A 26,184-nucleotide genomic window follows, 5' to 3' on the forward strand; every position below is an offset into this window, starting at 1 on the left:
CAACGTAATAGTCATTAAGAGGAAAATGGCCCTGTTGATAATAAAGCTCCTAGTGATCGAGTAAGATGATAACCTTAGAGGCACTAACTTGAAAGGTGGTAGCAGTGCAATTTCTCAAAACAACCTCACACATATTACCTTGCTCTAAAGATGTTGATGAAGTTTGATTCTCCTAAATTTGAAGGCAACTAGAATCCATTTGACTATACTTAGAATTATAATTTACACCTCACAGGAATCTGAGCACCTACTACCAAAGGCGGCAACACTGTTGCCTTCATAGGCAGGCAGGTAAGAGACGACATGTCAAATTGAAACATCTTAGTAGCAGAACATCTTTTGTCGAGTTTGCACAATGAGCAAATGATGCGCATCCATTTTCTAGCCTTAGTAAGAAAGACTCAAGAGGCAAGCAAGTTTGCAAGGTTCCCTCTTCTCTATTCTCCATTTCACCTTCCATCATATGATTAAAATTGAGATTATAAGTGGCCATATTTTATATTGTAGTACACATTTCACCTTCCATTGCCTTCCATCCCATCCGATCAATATCTGATTATAAATGATAAATTAAATCAAATTTCAACACGGACCGCTCGATGGCCTTCCATCATATTGGATTATTTGGCCCATTGAATAGCTCATATCCGATAAAAAAATTGAGGTTATAAATGGGGCCATTCATATTATAAATTAAATAAGTAAATCAAATTTCAACGCATCTTAATATTGACAAGTATTGAGCTACCTCTTTATGAATTATATTGAGTATTAAGCCTTTACCTCTCTCCTTCTTACTTTCTCTTCCCCTTGGCTCTTCACTCTTCTCCATCTTCCCTCTTTTGCCAGAATGTCACTGCATCCAATTCAAGCCCCAGTTAAAGTTAAGCTATAATAAAAATTGAGTTGTAGTAGTAAACTGAAAGTTAGAAGAGAAGGTAAATCAAATTTCAACACATATTCCCATTTTGTAACGTAAAATGAGTCTTACATTTAATACTAGATGGAGTATAATATTGAGTGTTGAGCCTCTTTTTTACTTTTCTCTTCCCCTTCTTTCTTCGCTCTTCTCCACTACAATGTCATTCATCAAACTTAAATTCATAATAAAAAATAGTTATAGTTTTACTAAACAATAAGAACTCACATCCTGTTTTTAACTTGTTTACTACCCCAACTCAGTTTTTATAATCCAATCATATTTTGAAATCTCTATTTTCATCACTTATTGGAATAATTAAAATTATTAAGAATTTATCATTTATCAATTAATAATAACAATATCTTCCATTTATTAAAAAACGCTCAATTTAAAAAACTTAAATATATAGGAAAAAAGACTTAAATAATAAAATAGCAATTCTACCGTCAGTTACGCACTGGATAATTTGTGTATTTGTCCTTGTTAGCTTTGCTAGTTGTTTTTTTTCATTAACAAAATGTGTTTGTTTAAAAAAAACACTTAAAATAAAAACAAATATTTCATAATTTAACATAGCCCTCAAAATTAAGTTGTCAATTTTAAGATGTGTTGAAATTTGATTTACTTATTTAAAACTCTTTTAAAATTCAGAGAATTGGACTAAATTTATATATTTTTCCCAAACAAAATTTTCATAATAAGTAATCATAATAAAAAAAATTTAAAAAAAAACTTTAAACAACTTTATTGGTTTTTAACTAAGTCTCTTTATTTTATCCCACCTAAATTTATTAATTTTTGTCAAATCTTCTTTTTTTATTGCCAGCAATTTTTGTCATTCCTCTAAAATTATAATATGAAATTAACCTACCATAATATAAAATCCAAATGCACCTGAGTATGAAAGACCAGAGACTGCACCTTTGCCTCGCTCAGTACACTCATTTTGCGAGATTGTAACACTACCTCTCATCTTTACGAACTTCCTCCGCTACCAAATTTGTGCCTCTCTTCGTTCACCTTCTGCTTCGCCTTTAACTTCTGCATATATGTTGCCTCTCAATCTGTCATACTAAGAAAAAGCTTTGATTTTCCCCCTTACACTAGTGCCTAAAATTAAGTCCAGGATTTCTAAGGTTTAATTATCCTTCGCACACACAAACATGTTTGTCTCTCTCAATCTGTCACACTAAGAAGCAAGGATACCAGTGCCAAGATGACTGGGGTTTCGAAAGTCATAAGTGACTTTAAAGGTCAAAGGTGTCCTGGATTCTAGGTTCTGGGTGACACGCAAGGGAAAATTCCTTACTTTCCTCCTAAACCGTATATAGGTTAGGGTACCAAACCAACTCATTTCTCATTTTTATGAGTCAAAAGTTTGTCAATCTTTTTTTTTAATTGCGAGCAATTTTTGTCATTCTTCCAAAATTAGAGTTTGAAATTAACCTATAATAATATAAAAGCCAAAATGCCTAAGCTATGTAAGTATGAGACGAGACTGCACCTTTGCCTCACTACCCTCATTGTAACGCCACCTCTCATCTTTACCATCAACTTCCTTCACTATCGAATTTGTGCCTCTCTTTCTTCACCTTCTGCTTCGCCTTTAGCCTTTGCACATTCATTGTCTCTCTCAATCTCTCTCATACTAAGAAGAAGATTTGATTTTCCTCACCCTAGTGCCAAGTCCAGGATTTCTATGGTTTAATTATCATTCACACACATACATGTTGTCTCTCTCAATCTGTCACACTAAGAAGCTGCCTCGTCATAAGTCTCAAAGGTCAAAGGTGTCCTAGATTAGAGAGAGTAAGTTCAGGGTACAAACCAACCCATTTCTCATTTTTATATGAGTCAAAAGGTTTGGACCATAAAGTGTTGCCAGGCAAAGTGGTAAGGATACATTCTCTACTTTCTTTCCTAAACCATAGATAGGTTAGCCCAAAAGGGAATTCTTTATATATGTGAATCACCCACAACAGAAAAAAAGAAAACAAACATTCTAGTCTAGCAGCTTAGATCACTCACCTTCTCCGTAAACCTTCTCCACTTTCGTGATGATCCCACTTTATCCCATGTGCCTGAAATTAGATTGCCATGAAAATCAATGAACCATCACAAAGCTAACTTGCAAGACAAATCCATTTTATATTCATTGAGCACTAGATAGCTTTTCACGGAACAACTGTCACCAGGATAAGATCACGCAAGAAGCACAGAACAGATCTAACTACCAAGCACAAGGGCCAAAAGAAGAGATTCCTACAATAACAGAATCAGAGCCCAAGAAATTACAATATTAATATCATTACAAGCCCCAGAAATTAGAGGATCTGCGGTTTATGAGCAAGAGTTGATGATTGTCCAATGCCAAGAACAATTAGAAATGAAACTAACCTGCTTCTTCAATCGTGAATCTTAATCCTATATTACTAATAAATAAGCAACCCAACGAAATTCATGCTGAGGCGACAAACCGAGATAGACAACGAAGATATATAATGTGAACTATATTCTGAGAAACTATTGGCTTGCACCGAGCAACCCAGTAAAGAGTATAAAAATCATTTAGCACTGTCGGATAAGAGCACCCAAGAAGCACAAAAGAAGACAGAGAAACGTACGTGACGAGCACTTTGGGATTACTCTTCTCTGTGCCCTCTTCAATCTCTCTGTTCCTCATACTATCACTCTTGCATGGTAACAAGCAATTTGATGTCCCTTCGTTTTATAACAGAGCAAAACGAGCAAACTGAGATTGAAAACGTACCTTTCAGATATCTATTTCAAATGAACTTTCCTCACGGTAATGACCCAAAAGAAGGCGATGAACGAGACTCCTTGGGTTGCAGAGCTTTCTTGCAATGGAACGAGGCGTGATCCGAACTCGGAGAAGAGAAAGGAGGAGACGCAGTGAAGAGGGATAGAATTGCGGGATTGGAGGCTTTGGGGCAATGTTCCTTCGCTGCACACCTCTGTTACGGGAATCGAAATTGCCAACGGCTACCTGCAATTTTAAGTTCTGTTCAGTTGAAAAAACGTTGACGACCCAATGCCACGTGTTTCACTTTCATAGGCATATACCCCAACGGCTCCTTGCCTAAATTTAAGTTTATTTAGGAAGATTTTTGTCATTTCAGTTAATGAGTAAAATTAATATCAGAATATTTTTATGGTAAAAAAAATATCGGCATATTTTTAGAATCTAACGCACCAATGGTCTAATACTCTAATTAGTTACTTGTAAGCTGTAAGGTGTAAGGAGATCATTAAATATAAAAATTTTAAAATAAAAAGAAATCAGCAGTGACTGAAACCTAAGGAAACAAATAATTAAATTACAAAGAACTAAAAATTCAGTTAAGAGTAACAAAAATTTGTAAATTTATTTTTTTACAAATTAGTTATCTAATTTTTATACTAAGTATTAAATTAAGGAATATATTTAAAAAGAAAGTTATAAGATTGTGAGCCCGAAAAAAAGTTATATTGTTGAATATGTTAAACAATTTAAAAAATTTCCAAAAGTCAACACTACATTAAACAATTCACAAAAAATTTCTAAGAACTGTAAGAGGTTTAATTTTATATAAGGGAAAAATATGGGGAAAATATTAAATGTTATTGATGTGAGTATTAAATTAGACTCATATTTTGGATCAAGTGAAGAGAAGAGAAAAAAACTTGTATTTTTTTTTTTGATGTCCTAAAAAAAGACTTGTATAGTTGCAAGTTGCAACCATTAGTTAAGTCAGTATTTTCCGTTTTTTGAAAAGAAAAGATTGGCAAATAAATGAATAAAAAAGAAAAGAAGGAAAACACAAACATAAACAACCCTGGGAGCTAACAGTATCCGAAACTAACGCAAAACTATTTTAAAATTCATTTTTAGTTTTTAACACGAAAATGATTTTCTAATCATACATGCAAATTATTCCAATATTCCATAACTTCTTTGTTTTTATAAGAAATAACTATCAAAATCAAACAGTTCAAAATAGTAGTAACATTTAGTTAAAAACAATAAATGTATGAGATATATATATTTCCAATTATATCCTTTTTTTAGGGAGGACACATGAGAGACTATGTGTGAAAATTTATTGTAGAGAGATGATAAGTGGCATATACTTACTGGAGGAAAAGTGAAAATACTACAAATTTTAGACAAAAAAATTTGTTTCTTATATTTAGGGACATCACTGTGAAAGAAATTATTTTTTATAAAAAGGAATAGAAGGAGCAATCATTAAGAGTTAATGTGTAAATTTATCTCAAAAGTTTTCACTCTGAAATGCTGGACACCTAAATTTTTTTCTGTGCAAATTTGTCTTGACAATTTAAAATTATAGCAGGGACCCTACTGTTGAAAATGTTAACAATTAATATTATTATTTTAACTGTCAATGTTAGTTTTTTAATAATATGGGATAATATTAATATGATTTTAAACTTTCTGGACAAATTTGTACTGAAAAACTCCTAAGTGCCTATCGCTTATGAGTGAAAACTTATAAGATAAATTTGCACCTTAACTTAATAAATAATCCAATATCAAGGCAACAAAAATTAGTTCAATTCTTATGAATTCAAATATACATGCTAATTGAAATGTATCATCCAACCAACAGATTTAGTCTTCATGTACATGAGGATTTAATTTGGAGGTGCTAAATTGTATCATCCAATAAGGAATTTAAACAAAATAATACTCCATCTACTCTTAATGTAGGAGCTAATAAGGTTTTTACCAAAATACTGAACTTCACATCAAGCTAAAAAGTAATAACATGAAAAGTTTGCTAGCATGATCCATACATCCTGTAAACAAGTAATGCAATTTCCAGGGGATCATGCTCTACTGATTAAGTACTTTAATATGAGATGGCTGACACATTTGTACGTAATAACCAACAAATGAGTTTGTTTTAATTTAAAATAGAGTTAAGATGTAAATTTATTTTAGAAATTTTCACACAAAAGGGCTACACATCTGAAATTTTTTAGATACAAATTTGCCTAAAAGTTTGAAAACGTGACAGTTTACTTCTATTGTTAAAAATGTTAATGGTTAATGTGATTTTAACAGGTAACGTTAGTTTTTTAATAGTAAGGGACAAAATTGTTACGATTTTAAATCGTTGAGGCAAATTTTCATTTAAAGAAACTTTTGGATGCCCAACTTTTGAGTGAAAACTCTAAGGACCAAAAAAAATTGCATACTAATTCACTTTGTTTTTAAATTTATGTTTTTTCAATTGTTTTATTAATTACGCATATTAAAATATTTTTTATTAATAGAGTAGTTTCCACACAAATTATTTAAATGGATATTTTATGAAGAGTAATACTCAATTTTTTTTACAAATATTAAAATGACTAGTTTTTATAATATACACAAATAAATTATTTAACTCATATATTTAGGAAAAAAAGAGTCAGAAAAATTCACGCTTTTTTGTTTTTGTTTTTAATTTTTTTATTCTCAAAACATTTTTATAAAATTATTTTTTAAAATTATTTTTGAGAATAAAAACAAAAAAATATGTTTGGATGATTATTTTAAATAATTACATTTGAAACAAAAAAAAACATTAAAAAATCACATGTGGCAAGCAGTGGTTGTCATTGGCTATGATGTGTGGCCAAATCTGAATTAGAAGAGAAAAATATTTCTCCTATTTTTCAAAGCACAAAATAAAAAAAGGAAAAATGACATAAAAAGAAGTTAAAAAGTGCAATATTCTAATTTAGGTATCTAAGATGTCAAAATCTCACGAAAGGAAATGGTGTCTGATCTGATATTTTGTAAATGTAGTCAAATGACTAAAATACCCTTATATTAGATTTAAAAATAAAACTATTAAACTTATCATTGTCAGTATATTTCTCATTATTGATTGTTCAAAAGTTGTCATTATCAGTTTATAACTTATTAATAAATAACTTGTCATCATCAGTGTATTTCTTATCATTTATTGTTTAACACTTGTCATTAATGGTTAGCAACTTTTAATAAATTTTGTGATATAAAAGCATATTTATCATTTAACTACCTTTACAAAATACTTAATTAGGCATCACTTCCTTCTATGAAATTTTGACTTTTTAGGTGTCTAAATTGAAATATAGCAATTTATAACTTCTTTTTGTCATTTAACAAAAACAAAAAAAATTCAAAAATTGTTTTGATCCTTTAGTTTTTAAAAAATATTATTACTTTTTTGTTTTTAAAATAACCAATGAAAAATAAATTACCAAACAAATTGTTTTTTTTTTTGTTTTTAAAAGTAACTTTTTTGAAGGTACTGCCCAACTAAAAGTTAAAAGGAGAAGGGATCAAATCGAAAAACAAGAAATTGTTTTCAAAATAAGAAACTGAAAAAGCCTATGCTATCGGACGCTTCCAAAGAAAAATCCTATGCTACCCAAATGTAAAGAATTTTTTTAAAATAAAAGAACATATACTATTCATAATTTGTAGTGAAGGAAGTGCTGGATTGAGGATGAAGTTGGCAACTATCATAGTAATATAAATTAAAATGTGTACTCTTAGTAAAAATTTGTAGTCTTCATAATTGATAATATTTGTGTTGTTCTATCTAAAAGTTTCAGCTATGATTATTTTTATCAATAAAAAATGTAAAAAAATATTTATCTATTGAAATTCTAATTTTTTGGAAAAATCTCACAAAAAAAGTTTGAAATTATTAAATCCCAAATATTTTTTTTTACAAAAATATATTGTTATGTGCAAATTCATTGTTATCAAAGCCTATCAAAATATTAATACCAAATCTGATTTGAGATTTAATAACTCCAAATTTCTTTCTATGAGATTCTCCCTACTTTTTTAAAAAATAAAATTTTCAATTCTCGAATGATAAACATTTTAAAATATAGAGAACATTTGGGGAATATAAATATAAATTATTAAAATTATAAAAATAAGGTTATTAATGTGCTCTTGTTTGTGAACTGGAGAACACAACGTGGCCACTTCAAGTTTTCCAGTGACCTCCGCGTGCAGCTCCCATATCACCACACCCACTTCTTGGAAGGTGAGACTGTCTTTAGACTTTACTGCTTTCTTTGTTTCTTCCTTTTCGTCTATTTCTTTTTCTGCCAACCCTTTTTCTTTTATTTTTCTTCACTAACACCCTTGTTTGTCCGTATGATAAGAATTTTTTCAAAAATATTTTTATTCATTTTATAAGACGTTTTATAGTTTCAGCCCATTGAGAACAAGCTGTAGATCCCCTGGTCCCCGTCAATATGGGCTAAATGAGCACGTTAATTAGTATACTCTCACTGTTCCATTCATAGAGCATAAAGAGAATACTATTACTACAAGCTACATGGTATATTTAGGACCGAAAGTAGTATTTATCATAAATAATAAATTTATTAAATTCAATCATTGAATGATAGGAGTGTTTTTTTAAAAAAATTACAAATTTCTAAATGCTTATTAGGAATGATAAACTTATCAATTTGATTATTGCATTTTACAAATTGGTTAGAAGGTTCTCATATTGGACAGAAGGAAATATTATCTAAAGTCAAACACCTTAAATTTAATAATAAAAGTTATAAATAAGTAAAAGCATTGTGGTATATATGAATAGTGCTTAGCTTATACTCATCCTAGTCAGATTATTTTGATCACGGCTATTTTGAGATGGGGCAAACTCATCCCAAATAGGACCATGACGAGACAATCTTAAGATAGGGACAAGAAAGGGATTGAGACCGGGACGGAATACAGGATTGGGTTGTCCCGTCTCAGGATATTTAAGTTTTTTTTTTAATTACTTCATGTGTTTTATTATTTAATTTATAGATATTAAACCTAAATCTTCTACTCTGCGTTGCGTTCTTATTTGCTCAGCCTCAATCATCTCGTCACAGCTCACGCCTCTATCCTAGCTCCCTCGCTCATCACCAACTCATAGCCTTGCTCTTGGCTTTCGGCTCATTCTCCCTTGTCTAGAGCCGTCAAAACGGGTCAAGCCCGTCGCGCCAGCCTTTTTAAGCCCTTTTAAGTGAAGGGTCGGACTTTTATTTTAGGTGGTTTAAAAGAAAATTGGGCTTAAAAGGGCTAGCCCTATAGGGCTCAAAAATAAAAGGGCCAACCCTTTAGGGCCAAGGGCTAGCCCTTTTAAGCCGATCTTTTTTATTATTATTATTATCAATATATTTACAAAGTTATAGATTAGTCTTTTATGAATAAGTTTAAATTAGAAAAATACTTAGAAGAATTAATATTCAAGCTAGATAATTGAAAAGAATTAGATGTCTTGGACTTGTGGAAGAACAATTAAAATCAATTTTCAATTCTTTCAAGAATAGAATGGTAGTTGATATTCTTAACATTTTAATCACCATAATAGCTAGTAGATCTTCATTTACCATCAATTTACATATCTTAACAAAGTGTAAAACTTTTCTTATTCGAACAAATGTTCAGGCTTTTATTTGTACTTATAACTACTGCATAGTTTTATTTTAGATAAGATAAATGAAGACAAAAACCTTAATATTTTTTATCACTGAAGAAGAGCTCACTTGTAGTAAAGAACAATCAAATATTGCTGATCTTGATGATACTGATGAAGATGAAGATGAAGATAATAATGATGTTGATATTATTAATCTTTAACTACTAGGTTTTTATCTTTTTGTTTTTCATGTTTTGTTAGATTTTGAATTTTTTTTATTTTGAACAATAGTTTATTGGCATTTAATTTTTTTTTATACACCACTAATTTATTTTACTTATATTTATAATTTGAATAAAAAATCTTAGAAGTTTTATTGTTTTATTTTTCATTTTAAAATAATTAAAAAGAATTTAAATTTTAAAAAATAATATAAAAGGGCCGGCCCTTTTAAGCCCTGAGCCCGCATGTCTAAGGGCCGGGCTTTGATAATTAGATAATTTTAAGATATGTGGACTTTAAAGGGCTGGCCCTTTTAGATCCTGACCCTTCAAGGGCTAGCCCTTTAGGGCCGAGCTGTCCCTTATTGACAGCTCTATCCTTGTCCCATAGCTAGAAATATATTGCGGAAGCCTCACTCGTCTCATTTTTATGCTTGCATCGGAATTCCCTCACAAGATTGGATTGAGATAATTGCTTCTTTCTCTATCTTCTTTGGAGCAGCTATTAATTTTTTACATTTGTCCTTTCCCCTTGGGCTCTATACACTCTAGACATCATTTTTTGTTGTTGTTGTTGCATACAATCTGAAGGTTTGTTCTTCTTTTGCATGTAATATTTTCCCTGTAATTCTTCCTTGGTTATTGGTGTAAATGGCTAATGGATCTGTATGTCTTCACCCCTCAAGTTCCTAATTGATTTGGGGTTCAGCATGCTATCGACATGAGTCGATTTGGGTATTTTTTTGCATTGGCTTGAGCTCTTTTTCTTTGTTCTTTTTAAAAAGGTTTGTCCTAGTACGATCTTAGTCTTATTAAGGGCCGGGACACTTTTGGGACGGGACAGGATACAGGATGAAAATGCCATTTTGTGCCCGTGTCGTGAGTACCCCTACCTATAAAGGTTAGGTTTTTCTACACCTAACATGCTACTTTTAAATAATATCATCTCTTGTTTTAAAAATAAGAGGAATTATAAAGTGAATCTTATATTTAGAACCAACTTTCTTTTAATTATATGAGTTTAGTATTATTACATAAAATAAAAATCAACTGACTTATTAATAATATGTTTAACTTAAAATTAAAATAATATAGTGTATATGATGTGAAATTCATAACTTAAGAATATTACACAATTTATAAATTATACATACAATACAAAATTTATGAAATTTTAAATATTAGTATTAACTAACTATAATTTGAGTGGACTAACAATCTAGTTACACCATGCATAAAAACACATAATTCATATCATACATAATTCCTTTTTTCCCCTTTTTAATAAAACCTAAAATCAATATGTATCTAAAAAGATGACTATATCAAAATGCAATTTTAGTTTCCTTGATCAACCTCTCCCTGCTATAAAAGTGGGAGCGGATGATCTGTGATACAAAAAGTTGCTAAGAAAATAATAAGAGTACTTTTAACCAACTCATTAGTATTGGTTAAGGACCCATTTTGAATGATTTATATACAATCTTTTTAATCATGATTTACAAAATATAAGGTAAATATGTGAAAAGAATTTTATCTCCGTTTATATGAATCAAACAATAGCAAATGGGGTATGAACCTCCCAACGAACATGAGAAACCACACTATCAATGTTTGTGCATTAAAAGTCTAATTTCATCCCCTGCATCTTTAAATGGATAACCTCTAGAGGCAAGTTTACAGCTTCTATGCAATCATCAGAGTAACAAAAGACTTTTCCTAATTCCTTTTGAACAGCATAATTTCAAACCTGTTTGAAGTCGAATAACTAGCCAATGTTAACTCCCTACAACACCCAACCATCCCCCTCTAATTTGATGAGCTTTGCAAAGCAACCAATCTTATTTTTCTTTAATTTATATAAGTATTATTTGATAACATTGAAATGTGGGTCAGGTGTTATCGTTTCTAAGATGTCAAAATAGAACACAGATATACTAATAAATATTTACCCTCTCGTCTAGGGTGGAGAGTATCAGAGTGTTGAAATCCCTGTCGACATAGAGACGACCCAGCCTTGTCACTTCATTCATACTCAAACGGCTATCTTCAGCTTTATGGCAAAGTACGTAAGTTGCCCACTTTTTCCTCAGTCACCATCTCTCCCTCTTTTTGCCTTTTCCCCCCTTTCCTCGAAACTCATCAGTATTCTCATTACCTCACAAATCATCACTAAATTTCAACCAAAATCCCATTATTACCAACAAATGCAAACTGACAAAGCTCCAATCAGCGGCAAACGGACCCCACTTTTTCCTCCGGAGAAAATTAGATTCCCCCTTTACTCATCTTTCTCCTTCTCTCTCACACGTTTTTTAGTTCTTTAATTATTGTATTTTTACTAATCTTTCTCCCCCAAAGACAAAAGACGGAAAAAAGAAAAAAAGTTTATATTCCCAAGCTGCTCTCCTTCCTCAATCCTCACACACCATCAATCCTTCGTAGAATAGTCAGCGGAACAGTCTAACCTCAACCTCCTTGTCATTTTTCTTCCTTCTTTATTCTTTAGCTGCTTCTTCCTCTTGGATCCAATCTCTGCTTTGTTCAGTTTCTCATTCTTCTCTCCCATTAAAAAAATTCCTCTTTTTTCGCTCATGGCACAACTTGTAGCTTTTAGTTTATAGTATTCTAGTGCTATAAATAGAAATAGTGAGCTGAACAAGGAAACAGACCTGGTTACAATGGCTATGGGGTTTCTTTCTCTGTTCGTGCTGTTCTTCTTCGTCTCTGTATCAAGTAAGTCCTGCTTTCAGATTTCTTCTCAAAATCGTTAATTTGGCGATCTGCGTTTGTTCGTTTTGGGTTTATGCATGACCCCTTTTGGTTTTGCAGGTGCAGAATTCTCGAGCATTCCAGGGGTCAACTATGGCCAAGTGGGGAACAATTTGCCATCGCCATTGAAGTCGGTGGAGCTCATCAAATCTCTTAAAGCCAAACGCGTCAAAATCTACGACGCAAATCCAGAAATCCTAAAAGCCCTAAGAAACACAAACCATCAAGTCTCAGTCATGGTCCCCAATCAACTCATCGTTAACATCTCCTCCAACCAAACCCTCGCCGACGAATGGATCAAAACCAATGTGCTTCCTTTCTACCCTAAAACCCTCATTCGCTACCTCCTCGTCGGCAACGAGGTCATCAGTAGTGGCCCGCCGGAAGTCTGGGCGGCGCTCGTACCGGCAATCCGACGAATCAAGCATTCTCTCAAATGCTTCGGGATTCACAAGGTCAAGGTCGGAACTCCGTCAGCCATGGACGTGTTGGAATCGTCGTTCCCGCCGTCGAACGGAACTTTTCGGAGTGATATTGCCGATCGGATCATCAGACCAATGTTGCAGTTCTTGGATCGGACCAAGTCGTTCTTTTTCCTCGATGTGTATCCGTATTTCGCGTGGATTTCAGATCCTAAAAACATAAATTTGGATTACACGCTTTTTGAGTCGAAGAACATAACGGTTACGGATCCCGGCACGGGTTTGGTGTACCACAATATGTTCGACCAGATGGTTGACGCTGTGTATTTCGCGATGAAACGACTCGGGTATCCGAATATTCGGATCTTCATCGCCGAAACGGGTTGGCCCAATGGAGGGGACGTTGACCAGATTGGCGCGAATATTCACAACGCTGCAATTTACAATCGAAATTTTGTAAAGAAGGTTACGACTAAACCGCCGGTAGGCACGCCGGCTCGACCAGGTTCCATTCTCCCGTCATTCATCTTCGCTTTGTATAATGAGAACCAGAAACCGGGTCCAGGCACGGAGCGCCACTTCGGGCTGTTGTACCCGAACGGGTCACACGTGTACGAGATTGATCTGTCCGGGAAGACGCCGGAGTCGGAGTACAAGCCGTTGCCGCCGGCGGAGAACAATGAGCCATACAAAGGGAAGATATGGTGTGTGGTAGCTGAGGGAGCCAATAAGACGGCCCTGCCGGCTGCGTTATCGTACGCTTGCTCGCAGGGCAACAAAACCTGCGATGCGATCCAACCCGGAAAGCCGTGTTTCAAACCCGATTCGTTGGTTTCTCATGCCAGTTATGCCTTTAGCTCATACTGGGCCCAGTTCAGGGCATCAGGTGGGACCTGCTTCTTCAACGGCCTTGCCACGCAAACGACGAAGGATCCAGGTGAGTGTCAATTTGAATTAATCATCAATCATTAATCATTAATCATTTTTTTCAAAACAATTATTTTCCTCATTTAGTCAATATTCAATCTTGTATAGAAAATAATAATTTAGTCGGTTATTTATTTATTTTTTAATAAAAATGATTGCACTAACATTTTTTTCCCATTTGAAATTTATTGTGGAAGGTCATGGATCGTGCAAATATCCAAGTGTGACGCTGAAATAGGCAAGTGGGAATATTTTACTTTTTTTTGGGGCAAGTAGGAGTTTCATTACTCAACAATTGAATAATTATTGGTGGAATATTTATGGAAGGAATCATTCAATTCCATTATGATTCATATGGTATGGTCAAATTTCAGATGGGACACCACAAAAAAAAAAAAAAAAGGATTATCCATTTGATATTTTCAAATTTCAGATGGGGACTTAAAGGGGGAAAAAAGAGGCCTTATTTTGTTAGAGATCCGTGATTGACTTATTGTTGATTTATTAGTTTTGGTGAATGTATATTTCTCCTTTGGGTAGCATTATGTTATTAAGTTTTCTTTTCACGTCATTTTTATGTCAATTATTGTTCATGCACAATAATAATAAATCCTTGGCCACAAGTCTATCTTCTTCTATTCCATTTATGATTGAAGTTATTTATTGGCCTCCACTCCCATTTTTTTAACACGCTCCCTTTGCTTCTTATTATAGGCTGCTTCCTATCGTATAAGTGTTCTTTTATCTTTTTCTTTTTTTTTTTGTGTGTCATTTGATAATTTTAAAGAGTATTAAATAATTAGATATTTTATATATATATATATGCACATATTTAATAAGGATAATGAGATAAATAAAGATTATTATAACATTGGGTCTTAGCATAATTGATATGATTAGAATTGAAAATCACTTTAATTTTGATGAAAAGTCAGTACCTTCAACTGATTTATTGGAACGAATGAATTGTTTAAATGACTTGTATTTTGTGATTGAAAATAATATAGAATTGGTTTACTAACAATTATTAATATTATCATTAAGGATTAAAGTCTAATAGAAGGAGTTAGTCCTTCATAACTAAGAAATAACAAATGGGACCTGTCAATAAACTGATTAACATGCTAGTTTAAGAGTTAGTGGGCCAGATTATGGATATATAGAAATTAAACTGATAATAATTAAAATAATTTAATTTAATTAAAATATGCAAAAAAAATTCATATTCTAATTATGAAAAATACCATTAAATTTTTTTATTTCTTTTCTTTTTTTTTAATTCTCTTTCCTTTTCATAATCCATTAAATTAAGATTTAAATTTTTATTTTTAGTAAAACTTTTAGTTCTCTTTCTCCAGGAAAAAAAAAAATTCTCTCGTCATAAAAAAAGAAATGAGAAAATGACCCAACGCCGCGTGTTTGTCTTTCCTTGACATATGGCAGCGACTACTTGCCTAACGGCTATTTGTCACATTTTCCGGCTGGCCCATATACCTTGCTTTCCAGTTTCCATTGTCTTTTAATTTTTTATATATTAATATATCATTATTTCAAAAAAAAAAAAAAACTTGGTCAAAATTCCCTTATTAAAAAATTAATTATATAAAACTAAAGTAGCTATCAATCGAAATCTTTAAATAGATTAAGTAAAAAAAAATCTTTAAATAGGTAGACATTTTTAGCAATTGTAACTTTTTTCGGCTGCATGTAAATATATTTTATTTTGTATATTGCATAGAATTGAAAAAAAGTTGCACTTGAGGTATTATCACTTCTTTTAAGTTTTAACTTATATACCATCTATCTCTTTTATTAATGTTATTTCTTTTTTTCTCCCCTCTCAAACGAAAAAACCAATTAAATGAAAATGCTTTAATTATTCGTGGTTTACGCGAATTAATTATTCTTAACCTATATACATAACTTCACACGACAAATATAGAATTGAGACAGTAAAATTGTATGAACTAAAATAAACAATTAACAATCTATTTTATAAATTTAATATTTTTCATATTTTATTAGACATTTAATTTAACTCTTTAATAATGCATGGTCTTCGGTTCTTTTTAATCAATCAGTCAAAAAAAAGTTTTTTTAGAAAAATTAAAATTAAAAAAATAGAATGAAAGAGATGATTCCACCGATACAATATCTTTTTAGTATTCTTAGACAAAAGGACTACTGGTAATGATAATCAAACTATAATAAATCATTATCTTTTTTTTTTTTTATCTTTGCAAAGGAGAATAAATGCGCAAATTGCTTTGCATTATAGCCTAATGATATAAAAACTTTCTTATAAAGGAGAAGTGGTGGGTTTGATCCCATAAGTTACCTTAAGCTTAGTACCTACCTCTCTTAACCAAAGAAGGATAAAGGTGCATTCAATATTGGGATACTGGATGCAATATAAATAAAAGGGAAAATGATACTGGAGATTTATAGAATACAAAATACAGCAAAAGAGTCCCAAGAAACTTAATATTGAATTTGAAGTCCCAAATGAACCTGAGTATAATTTAATGAAGTGTGAAAAGACCTCTCTGTCCAGGTAAGATGCACCCAACTTGCTCCACAATTGCTCTGTTTCAACTTAAAAATCAACACCCTATTTGCAGAAGGCAAGAGGAAAAAAATACTCCAAATTCATCATGTTTCTTTCTTACTCCCATCTAAAAATTTTGCCTACTCCACTAACATCAATCATTGGTAAAGACCGCTTCTGTTTTTGGTTTAGTGTGTGTTGGTCATCTAATTTAGGGTTTTATTATGAGTGGGTAGGGTGATGATGAGTACTTTTTCTTGGTATATTGGGGGTTGAGGATGAGTTTGCTTTGTTTCAGCATGGTTCAATAGGAACTAATAAAAAAAGATGAAGTTTGATGTAAGTAGAAATCTTTATTGTGAAATATAAGAATATGCTGTCAATATTAACCACAATAGTTGTCAATATAGCTCCTTGACTTGTCAATGATCACTATGTCATGTAGGTGTACATTAATTGGTTTTGTCATGTTTATAACACATAAGTCATGACTTTCTATACCCTTAACTCATTAGCAAAGGTTACAAAAAGAGAAAGAAGAGACAATGAAGAAGGTTGAGCAATCAAACGAGACAAAAGGAGAAAAAGGACAAAAAGAAGCACCATTTGAACATAAACAAATGATAGCAAAATGTTTCTTTTTTTTAAATAGAAGTGATGACATGAATTTTTTTCTTTTTGGTAAATATCATAATATACACAAATAGTTAGTTTGATATTAGATATATATAATTGTATGCTTTATTTTCAATGGGTTATTACGTGTATATAAAGTTATAAATAAAAGTTAGCTATATATTATATTCTGATGCACAATGAGTTATCATTATTTGTACCCTTCATTGTCAAGACATACCTTGTCACTTGTTGCTCTTGGCATTAGTAGTTGTCAATTTATGTGCTGATATAAATTTTTAAAAAAAATGTAATTTCAAGTTACATAATACTCCCTCCGTTCCTTATTATAAGAGACGAATAACCGAATTACGTTGATCAAAAAAGCAGTTAAAATTAGTTAAGAACAATCAATATAATTTTTTTCCAAAAATGCCCTCATTAATAAGGAGAGAGAGCATGAGAGAGAATAATTAAATTATTGAAAGAAAGAGAAGTGAGAGGGAGAGAGAGTGTGAGTTGGAGACAATAAATATGGGTAAAATAGGAAATCAACACAAAAAGTAGAGACAACTTTTAAGTGTCTCTTATATATAGGAACATGGCATAAGCATCAAATGTCTCTTATAATAAGGAACGGAGGGAGTATTATATAGTATCATTAATTCTTCTAAATTACTCCTCCCGTCCTAAATTTAGGACCGGAGAAGTAATATGTTTTGGTTATATTATGACATAGAATTGTTATTAAAAGTCAATTATTATTTATATGAAATTATAAAATCACTTATCATTAGTGACACATTCACCTGTCAATGGTTTTAGTGGGACTTGTTAATGATTACATTATTACTTGTCAATCTACTTGTTGATATAAATTTGAAAAAAATGTGAGTTTAAGTTACATAATCTCCAGAGTAATAAGTGAGTTTCTTTTTTTTATTTTATTGGGCTAGCCTAGGTTATTTTGTTTGCTATTGTTCACAATAAGGATAATCCGATCCTTAAATATTGATGAATTTCCTTTTACAGTGATTATTGTGGTGTTCATGTCTTGTCGTAGTTATATTGTTTATTTTCTTAAAATAAAAAGTAGACCAATTCTTAAAATCACATATATAAACAGGAAAATTACCGAGTTATAATGCTTACTATTTACAAGTCAGAGTGTAGATATTAACAACTGACGCAAGGAATGTTAATTCAAATTTACAATTCTATTATATTTCACTTAAAGTAGAAATATTATATTATCTTATATCACATTATAATGAGTAAGTATTACTATAATTTATATTACTTAAATGACATTTTTTTCAAAACTTATGTAGATTCATATGAACATATAAATTGATAGGCCATAATTATGTCATTGATAAGTTATTATGTCACTATTAACAAATAAATGTGTTGTTAATGACAAGGGATTTCATAATTTATATAAGTGATGATTAACTTTTAATAACGATTTTATATCACATTATAACAAAAAGATGTATTAGTTTAGAGGAATTTGTGATATTATATGATGTTGTATAGTATTATGTAACTTAAAATCACATTTTTTTTAAACTTATATTAGCATATAAATTGACAACTGATAGTGCAACGAGTGAGAAGTGATGAAGGATGTATTGATAATGAAATGTGCGAATAATGACAACTAATTATGCATCAGGATGTAATATATAGCCAACTTTCATTTACAATTTCATATAGATGTAATTACACTAATTTCACAACCCATTGAAAATAAAACATACAAGTGCATGTATCAAATATCAAACTAACAATTTGTGTATACCATGACATTTACCAAAAAAAAAATCCGTCATTACTTCTATCTACAAAACAAAATTCTTTTTCCATCATTTGTATAGGTTCAAAATGGCTTTTCTTTTTGCCTTTTTTCTTCTTTTGCCTCATGTGATTGCCGGTCCTTTTTCATTGCCTCTTCTTCCTCCTTTTTTAACCTCTACCAATGAGTTAAGGGCATAGAAGGTCATGGTTTATGTAAAAAATGAGAAAAAACCAGTTAGTGTACACCTACAAGACATAATGATCATTAACAAATCAACGAGTTATATTGACAACCATTACAGCCTATATTGACAACATATTCTCCTATGTCACAGCAAGGATTTCTACCTATACCAAGTTTCATCTTTTTCATCAATTCCTGTTGAATCATGCCGAAATAGAGCAAGCTCCTCAACCCACTCACAATATCCCCATAAATAGAGCTTCCATCATCACCTTACCCACTCATAATAAAACCCTAACTTAGATGACCAGCACACACTAAACCAAAAATACAAGTGGTTTTTGCCAATGGTTGACGTCATTAAAGTGGGCGAGATTTTCAGATGGGAGTGAAGAAAAAACATGATGAAGTTTGGTTTTTTTTTCCCCTCTTGCCTTTTGTAAATCAGGTTTTGATTTTCATATTAAAACAGAGCAACTTTGTAGCATCTTTGGGTGCAAAAGAGGCCTTTTCACACTTCATCAAATTACACTCAGGTCCTTTTGAGACTTTAGATTCATTACTAAAGTTTTTTGAGATCCTTTTGCAGTATTTTGTGCTTTATGGGATCTCAGTGTCATTTTTTCTAAATAAAATTAGGGTATTGGATGTATTTAAAAAATAAGATCTCATTTACCCTTCAAAAAATGATAAATGTAATCCTATTTTGGGTACAAAAACTAAAAATCTCAGTTGAATTGACCGAACCAAATGAACAAGCCAACCCAAAAGTCTCGTTAAGGTGGCCGGGGAGGCGGGGGGGCGGGAACAAGTCTAGTTTTGTTTAAATTATTTTCCAAGCGCTTAACTAGATTGACCGCAACTAAAAGGAAGTTTTGAGATTGCTATGGGTTTTTTATTGTCTAATGAATGTTGAAAAATGAAAAATACTCTTATATATGAGATAGGGGTGTTTGGCATCCTTAAAACACAATTAAAAAAATGTTTTTGCACAAATTGATGTAAAACTTCTCTTGTATATACTGTAAAATTATTTTTTAAAAGTTAACCCAAATACCCCATAATATAAAATTAGGTAACATGATAAGTTAATAAGACTTTAATAAAAATTTATTAAGATTGATGAATTATTAAAAGCTGGCTGTCATCTAGATGCTTAGTTTTGTTTTTTTTCCCCCCGGTAATATAGATGCTTAGTATTTTCATTTATGCTTCATCTAACCCAAGCTTTTTACCTTGCGTTTATTAACATTTATTCATGAATCACTCAAGTGCAGTAACTACGTTCTTTTTCTATATTCCTTAATCATTATAACGTTATAATATTAACGTGTAACCTCCTGTGCCTAATATAAAAAATAATTGGGTTAAGGTTAGTTTAAATATAATGGTCCAAAAAAAAGTTTAGTTTAAATATCAGAATTAAATTTATTTTACCTCCCATACTTATTACTCCTTTCGCTTTTTTTTTTATTTTTTATAAGCAATCACTATCATCCCCTTCTTGTCCCCAAATATAAGCAACATTTGCAAGTGATAAAATAAATTACTTATTTTAATATTCAATATATCTATTGTCTCATTTCCCAAACTATCATCTTTCTCTGTCACATATTCTCTCTCTTCTCCATAAATAAGGGTATTTTGGAGAAAAAACTTCCAATTTTTACCTATTTATTATCTTTAACCAACTTTTTAATTTATGTAATGGAGTCCTATGTTGCTTATGACAAGGGATGGAGGGAGTATTTTTTAAAAAAAAAACTATTCTCATTAATTATACATGTGAGTTTGCATAAGTAGTTTAAAGACAAATGATTTAAGAGGTTGTTTTGAAAAAAATAATACATATTTTTTATAATTAATTTTCTTAATCTATCCAAATTAATTAAGAATTGGATGTGATACTTCTCAAGAAATATCGAGCTTGTTTGTTTTTGTTCTTTGTTTTCTTATTCTCAAAACAATTTTATAAAATTGTTTTTAAGAACAAGTTTTGGAAAATAAAAATTTGTTTGGAAAATAATTTTTAAAAAATCACATTTGAAAAAAGATAAAAAATTATACTTTGACAAGTGGTAGTTATTACTGATAGTGATAAATAGTAAGTAGTAGAGGAGAAGAGAAGAAGATTTCTCTAATTTTTCAAAACAAAAAAACTAAAAAACATGTAAAAGTTGTTTTAGTTTTTCAGTTTTTAAAAACATTTGTTTTTGCGTGGCCTAAGGCTTCGTTGAATATTGCAGAAGGGATCAGCTTTTAGTCGTCTCCCCCCAATTTTGCTATTAGTTTTCTTTTGTCTGATTTAGCACAGTAGTTTCTTTTCTTGCTTTGTAGGCCGGAAAAAAAAAACACATGTTTTTTTTAAAAATAATAAACTAAAAACAAATTGCCAAATAAGTTTTTTTGTTTTTCTGTTTTTAAAAACAAAAAATTGTTTTCAAAACAAGAAACCAAACAAGCCCATCACATCTAAGTGTGGTGGTGCACAAAGATTGTGAAACTCACCACTCACGAGTCATAAGTTTACGATAAGAATTTCAGATTGTGAATTCCTAAAAATTCACCCTAATCAATAAATACTTATTTAAAGTATATGATTAAATAATTAAAATACAAAAAAATGACAACAATTTGGTTTTAATATAATTCAAGTTCAAGCTTCTTCCCATCTCGGTCTTTTATCTTCTTCTTGAGTTCCGACTCTCACTCACTAATGAAGAAGATACGACTATACAACTTCAAAATGGGGCAATTTCAAAATGGGTGGGCAGCATCCATATTGGACCTTAAGCCATAGATGAATTTTGACCCAGGTGGAACCGCAATGCATTTGACTGCAGCAAGCAACCATAAAATATTGAGGCAACATAAACTGGGGCAAGCATGAAATGTCTAATCTTAGTTTTTGCCCAATTCTCTCTCGCGCTACATCAGATAACGTAGCAACAAACAAACGTAACAACAAATCACCCAGATAGACCAGAAATGAATTTTACTAAAGGAGTGTTTGTGTAGAAACCAAATACCAAATCATGATTTTAAAAGTAATTACACGATATACTAAATAAATATATTAGAAGAGTTTTATCTCAATTTATATAAAAATACTTTTTAAAAATGTTTTTTAATTTAGCCGAACACTCCATAAAAAGGAGGAAGTTTGGTTAGTGGGGGAAAAAATGAATGTTGGTATTTTAAGTTTTGGGCTCATCAACTTTCGATATCAAGTTTTTAGTATTGTACTACCTACCTCTGATTTTTAACTAATTTGGGAAAAAAAAGTTAAATAAATTATTTTTAAAGTATTATTTTCTCGGTCCTTAATATATGATCTAATTTGAGAGTTGATGTTGGTTTTATATGTAGGATGTATTTCACATATTTATTAGTTTTTTTCTCAAATTAACTCTGTTAATATTTCCTTAACAATAATTAAGTGGGGGAGGAAGGAAGGGACTTAAGAAAGATGATTAAGTTGTTTTAAAAAAAAATCATATGAACTAATTTAAGTAATATTCTTAATCTACTTAAATTAATTAATTTGATCTTACATTAAGAACCAAAGAAACATATTTATTGTTTTTTTTTTTCAAATTAATTTGCTCGAATTAGTAATTTTAGATAGATGACGTAACATATATTATAATTAAGTAGTTTTTTAGCTTCTTTAATTTTCTCGGATTAATCAACTAGATCTTATATTAAAACCGAAGTAGTGTGGGTCTATCACTACAAAAAAAATAGTGTTTTGTAGCGGTTATTTTGCAACAGTTCCAAATAACCGCTACTAATATGCAACAGTTTGACAGTAAAGATAGCATTAGTAGCGGTTTTTTGTGCATCAATAGAGGTTTTCTTAAAACCACAACAAAATTATGGCGCATAAGCTTTGCACCACGTGGCGGGAAGCAAAATTTTGCAGTAGTTTAAGGAAAAAAAGAAACAATACTAAAAATGTAATGTATTTGCAACGGTTTTCTTAGAATCGCTGCAAAGTTCAAAAACGTTTGTAGCGGTTCTGACAAATTGCTGCAAATGTAATAGGTTGGGAGTGATTTTCTTAAAACTATTGCAAATGAAAAAAGCATTTGGGTTAATCAAAATATTTTTTAATAAAATATTACATTTATAGCGGTTTTGAAAAGAACAACTGCAAATGCAAATAATTTGCAGTAGTTTTTTGAACCGCTACCTAAACCGCTGCTAACGTCACGTGCTTATTATAAATACCTCTTCCGCTACTTCCCAGTTGTTCTTTCCTTTTCTCATTCTTCTTCCCCGTTTTTCCTCTCTTCATTCCTCCCTCTCTATTGCTTCATTGGTTTATTAGAGGTAAAAAAAAATTATTATTTAATTTTGTTTCTTGTTTACATTATAATCAATGAACAAAAAACCGGACCGGATCGGCCGGTTCAAACCGGAAACCGGTGAACCGGTCAGTTGTCCGGTCTGGTTTAACAACAAAACCGAAAGAAAATCTAACCGGAAAGAACCGGTGCAAACCGGTTACAACCGGCCACAACCGGCCAACCCGCTGGTTTTGATGGTTTAGCCAGGTTGTTTGAAAGAAGAAGAAGAAGAATCTGAGATTGTTTCCCGCACACAAACAAAAAAAATTGACCGAAGAAGAAGAAAAACAGAAATAAAAAAATGACTGTTTTCTTCAGTTCCTCTGGTTCTGCATGTTCGTTCTGTAAATAAAAATAAAATTTATTCTCACCCTTCTGGTTCTGCGACTACATCTGAACGGAGGTAAGGAAGGATGAAGGTATGAAAACGAAATAAAGAAGAGGGGAACGTCTGAACGAAGAACGAAGAACGAAGAAGAAAGAAATACTGAAATGGAGAGAAGAAGGAGAGTAAGAGAGAAAGCTATAAGAGCACGTGAATGCCTGATCCATCACATACAAGGTGTGAAAAGACTGAATGATGAAAGGAAATGATAAAAAATGTGAAGTGGTTCAACCGGAGAAGCAGATCTTGAGAAATGTGAAAACTTAAATTGAAAGTTGAATAAAAAATTAGATTTCCACGCGGTCCAAGTTTCCCACGCAAAACCATCGTACAGGAATAGATGGATTTGACTAATGAGTACTTCTACCATATTATTTACTATATATATATAATTTCTTAAATATATCTTTTATTTTATATATTTTTCTTCATATCTTTATTTTAATTTCTATTTAAAATAGTTAATATATAATTTAAAACATAGCATTTTAATTATTACCGGTTTGATTACGAGTTGATCCCGATCTAACCCATTAACCCTTAACCCAGTATCTTGACCGGTTTAATTACCGGTCCGGTTTTTTGTTCCTTGATTATAATGCTTATATATTCTTCTAATTTTTTTTTTAAATCTCTCTTATGGATTTTTACTACAAGACAAATATTCATCTTTCTATCTTTTGAAAATTTATTACTCAATTATAGAGATTTAAAAATTATTTCTCACATATCTAAATAATTTTTTATGGAAAACATATTTAAATAAATAAATCATAATATGGAATTACATATATTAGTAACAAAATGGATAAATAACAAATTATAATTTGACAATACATATTTCTAAAAAAAATATCTGCGTTTACAGTTATTTTGACAACTACTGCAAACTCTGAACGAAAAACGCTGCGACCGCCAAATTTTCAAATTTTTGTTGAAAATTCTGGCAGCATATAAAATTAAGTACTTTACTGTCACCTCTGACTAAAATTTGTAGCGGTTTCTGATATGCGTTTGTAGTGGTTTCTGACAACCACTGAAAAATTTTGTAGCAGGTTTGGCCATATTTGCAGCAGTTTTTTATAACCGTTACAAAGTATTTTTTCCATACCCATTTTAGTAGCAGTTCGAAAAACCACTACAAATGCATTAGTAGCGGTTAAAATTGTTGCAAATGCACAAAAATAACCGCTACAAAATACTACTTTTTTTTTTGTAGTGTATATATGCTCCATCCGATCCTATTTATAAGCTTCACCCTAAAGGTTGTGGTCCCTTTTATAAACTTTAATTTGGTATTTATCTTAAAATTTAATACATTTTTTCGAATTTTTCTCTTAATTACTTATTCTATCTCCTTGCTATAGTCTCTTTTATTGTATTTTTTCTTATATTTTTTTTATCTTTTTTCTCATTTATTATAAGAGTATATTTAAAAACAAGCAGCTCTATCTCACTCCTAATACAACTATTTATAGGCAATTCAGGAAAATCTAAGAACCACAAAAGAAAATAGAAACAAAATGTCAAAAGTTGACCACACACATGCAAGCCACCTTGAATACCACTGTAGCCCTGAAAATCCCAAAGTATATAGAGACAACAACTGCAAGAGAACCTCAGAAACTTAAGAGGAATCAAACTTCAGCCTTGCAACGTCACGTACTAAGAAGCCATATCAAAGATAACACCCGGAACCGACAACAAATCGAACTAACCCTATGTTTAGCATGAGAGATATAGAGGGTGGGAAAAATTTTAGTAAGTTTCACTTTAAAAAAAAATTAGAGAAATGAGATTATAAAATTTTAATAAAAAATTTTTAATTACACTTATTCAAATTTTTAAACGCGCCCTCCTTTCCAATTTCAATTAAAAAAACATAAATCGGATAGTTTAAAATTTTCTCTCCCCTCCACTTCATTTTTCCCATACAAAATATAAATAAAATACATTATATCAATTATAAAGCAATTTTTCATTATTAATTGATGATTAGGTTTTCTGGTAATCATGCAACATTTATTTTGGAAACTTGAATATATATGTATATATGTATGTGTGTACATACGTGTCTGGAAAGAAGAAAGTCCCATCTTTATCTTGAAAGAAGCAATTATAAAGCACACTCCTTTCTTTCCATTCAATTATATATACATATTTGTAGTTCATTATTGAAACATGCTTTTTCTCATGGATTAAGGATATTATGGCCGGAAGTCTACTAGTTATTTTATCAAGTTTTTTTAACATTACAAATTGCGGTTCCTTAGGGCTAAAGAACAGTAAGGATTGTAGCTAGTTAAAAAAAAAGATGGATAAAAATAAAACATAACAATTGCAAAGCAAGACTACATTTTATTGATGGACTCTTATTTTAGAATATAAAAAGAGATAAGAAGAAAGAAGTGGGTCTTATCCTATTTAGCACCGAGTTGAACAAAGGCAGAGCCAACTTCACTCCTCCATCATAGAGTACTTTAGGCGACACTAGAAACACTAAAAAGAAACTTATTTTGTTGATGTTTATTACTACCTCCAGGCCTGTTTGTAAAAAAAAGTTATAGTTAAAGCTTAACTATTACTTATTTCTAA

General features: G+C 31.2%; 1 protein-coding gene across 1 annotated transcript; it reads left to right on the forward strand.

The window, feature by feature from the left end:
• The first annotated feature begins 11,484 nt into the window (after positions 1-11,484).
• On the forward strand, positions 11,485-14,152 carry LOC114746464 (probable glucan endo-1,3-beta-glucosidase A6). The gene is made up of 3 exons (XM_028934681.1): positions 11,485-12,320; positions 12,417-13,715; positions 13,903-14,152. Exons 1-3 carry the CDS (start codon positions 12,266-12,268, stop codon positions 13,941-13,943), a joined length of 1,395 nt encoding a protein of 464 aa, XP_028790514.1. The 5' UTR covers positions 11,485-12,265; the 3' UTR covers positions 13,944-14,152.
• Positions 14,153-26,184: the final 12,032 nt, after the last annotated feature.

This window comes from Neltuma alba, unplaced genomic scaffold, assembly GCF_004799145.2.
Source record: "Neltuma alba isolate B1F8T4 unplaced genomic scaffold, ASM479914v2 tig00005017_pilon, whole genome shotgun sequence".
NCBI lineage: Eukaryota > Viridiplantae > Streptophyta > Magnoliopsida > Fabales > Fabaceae > Neltuma > Neltuma alba.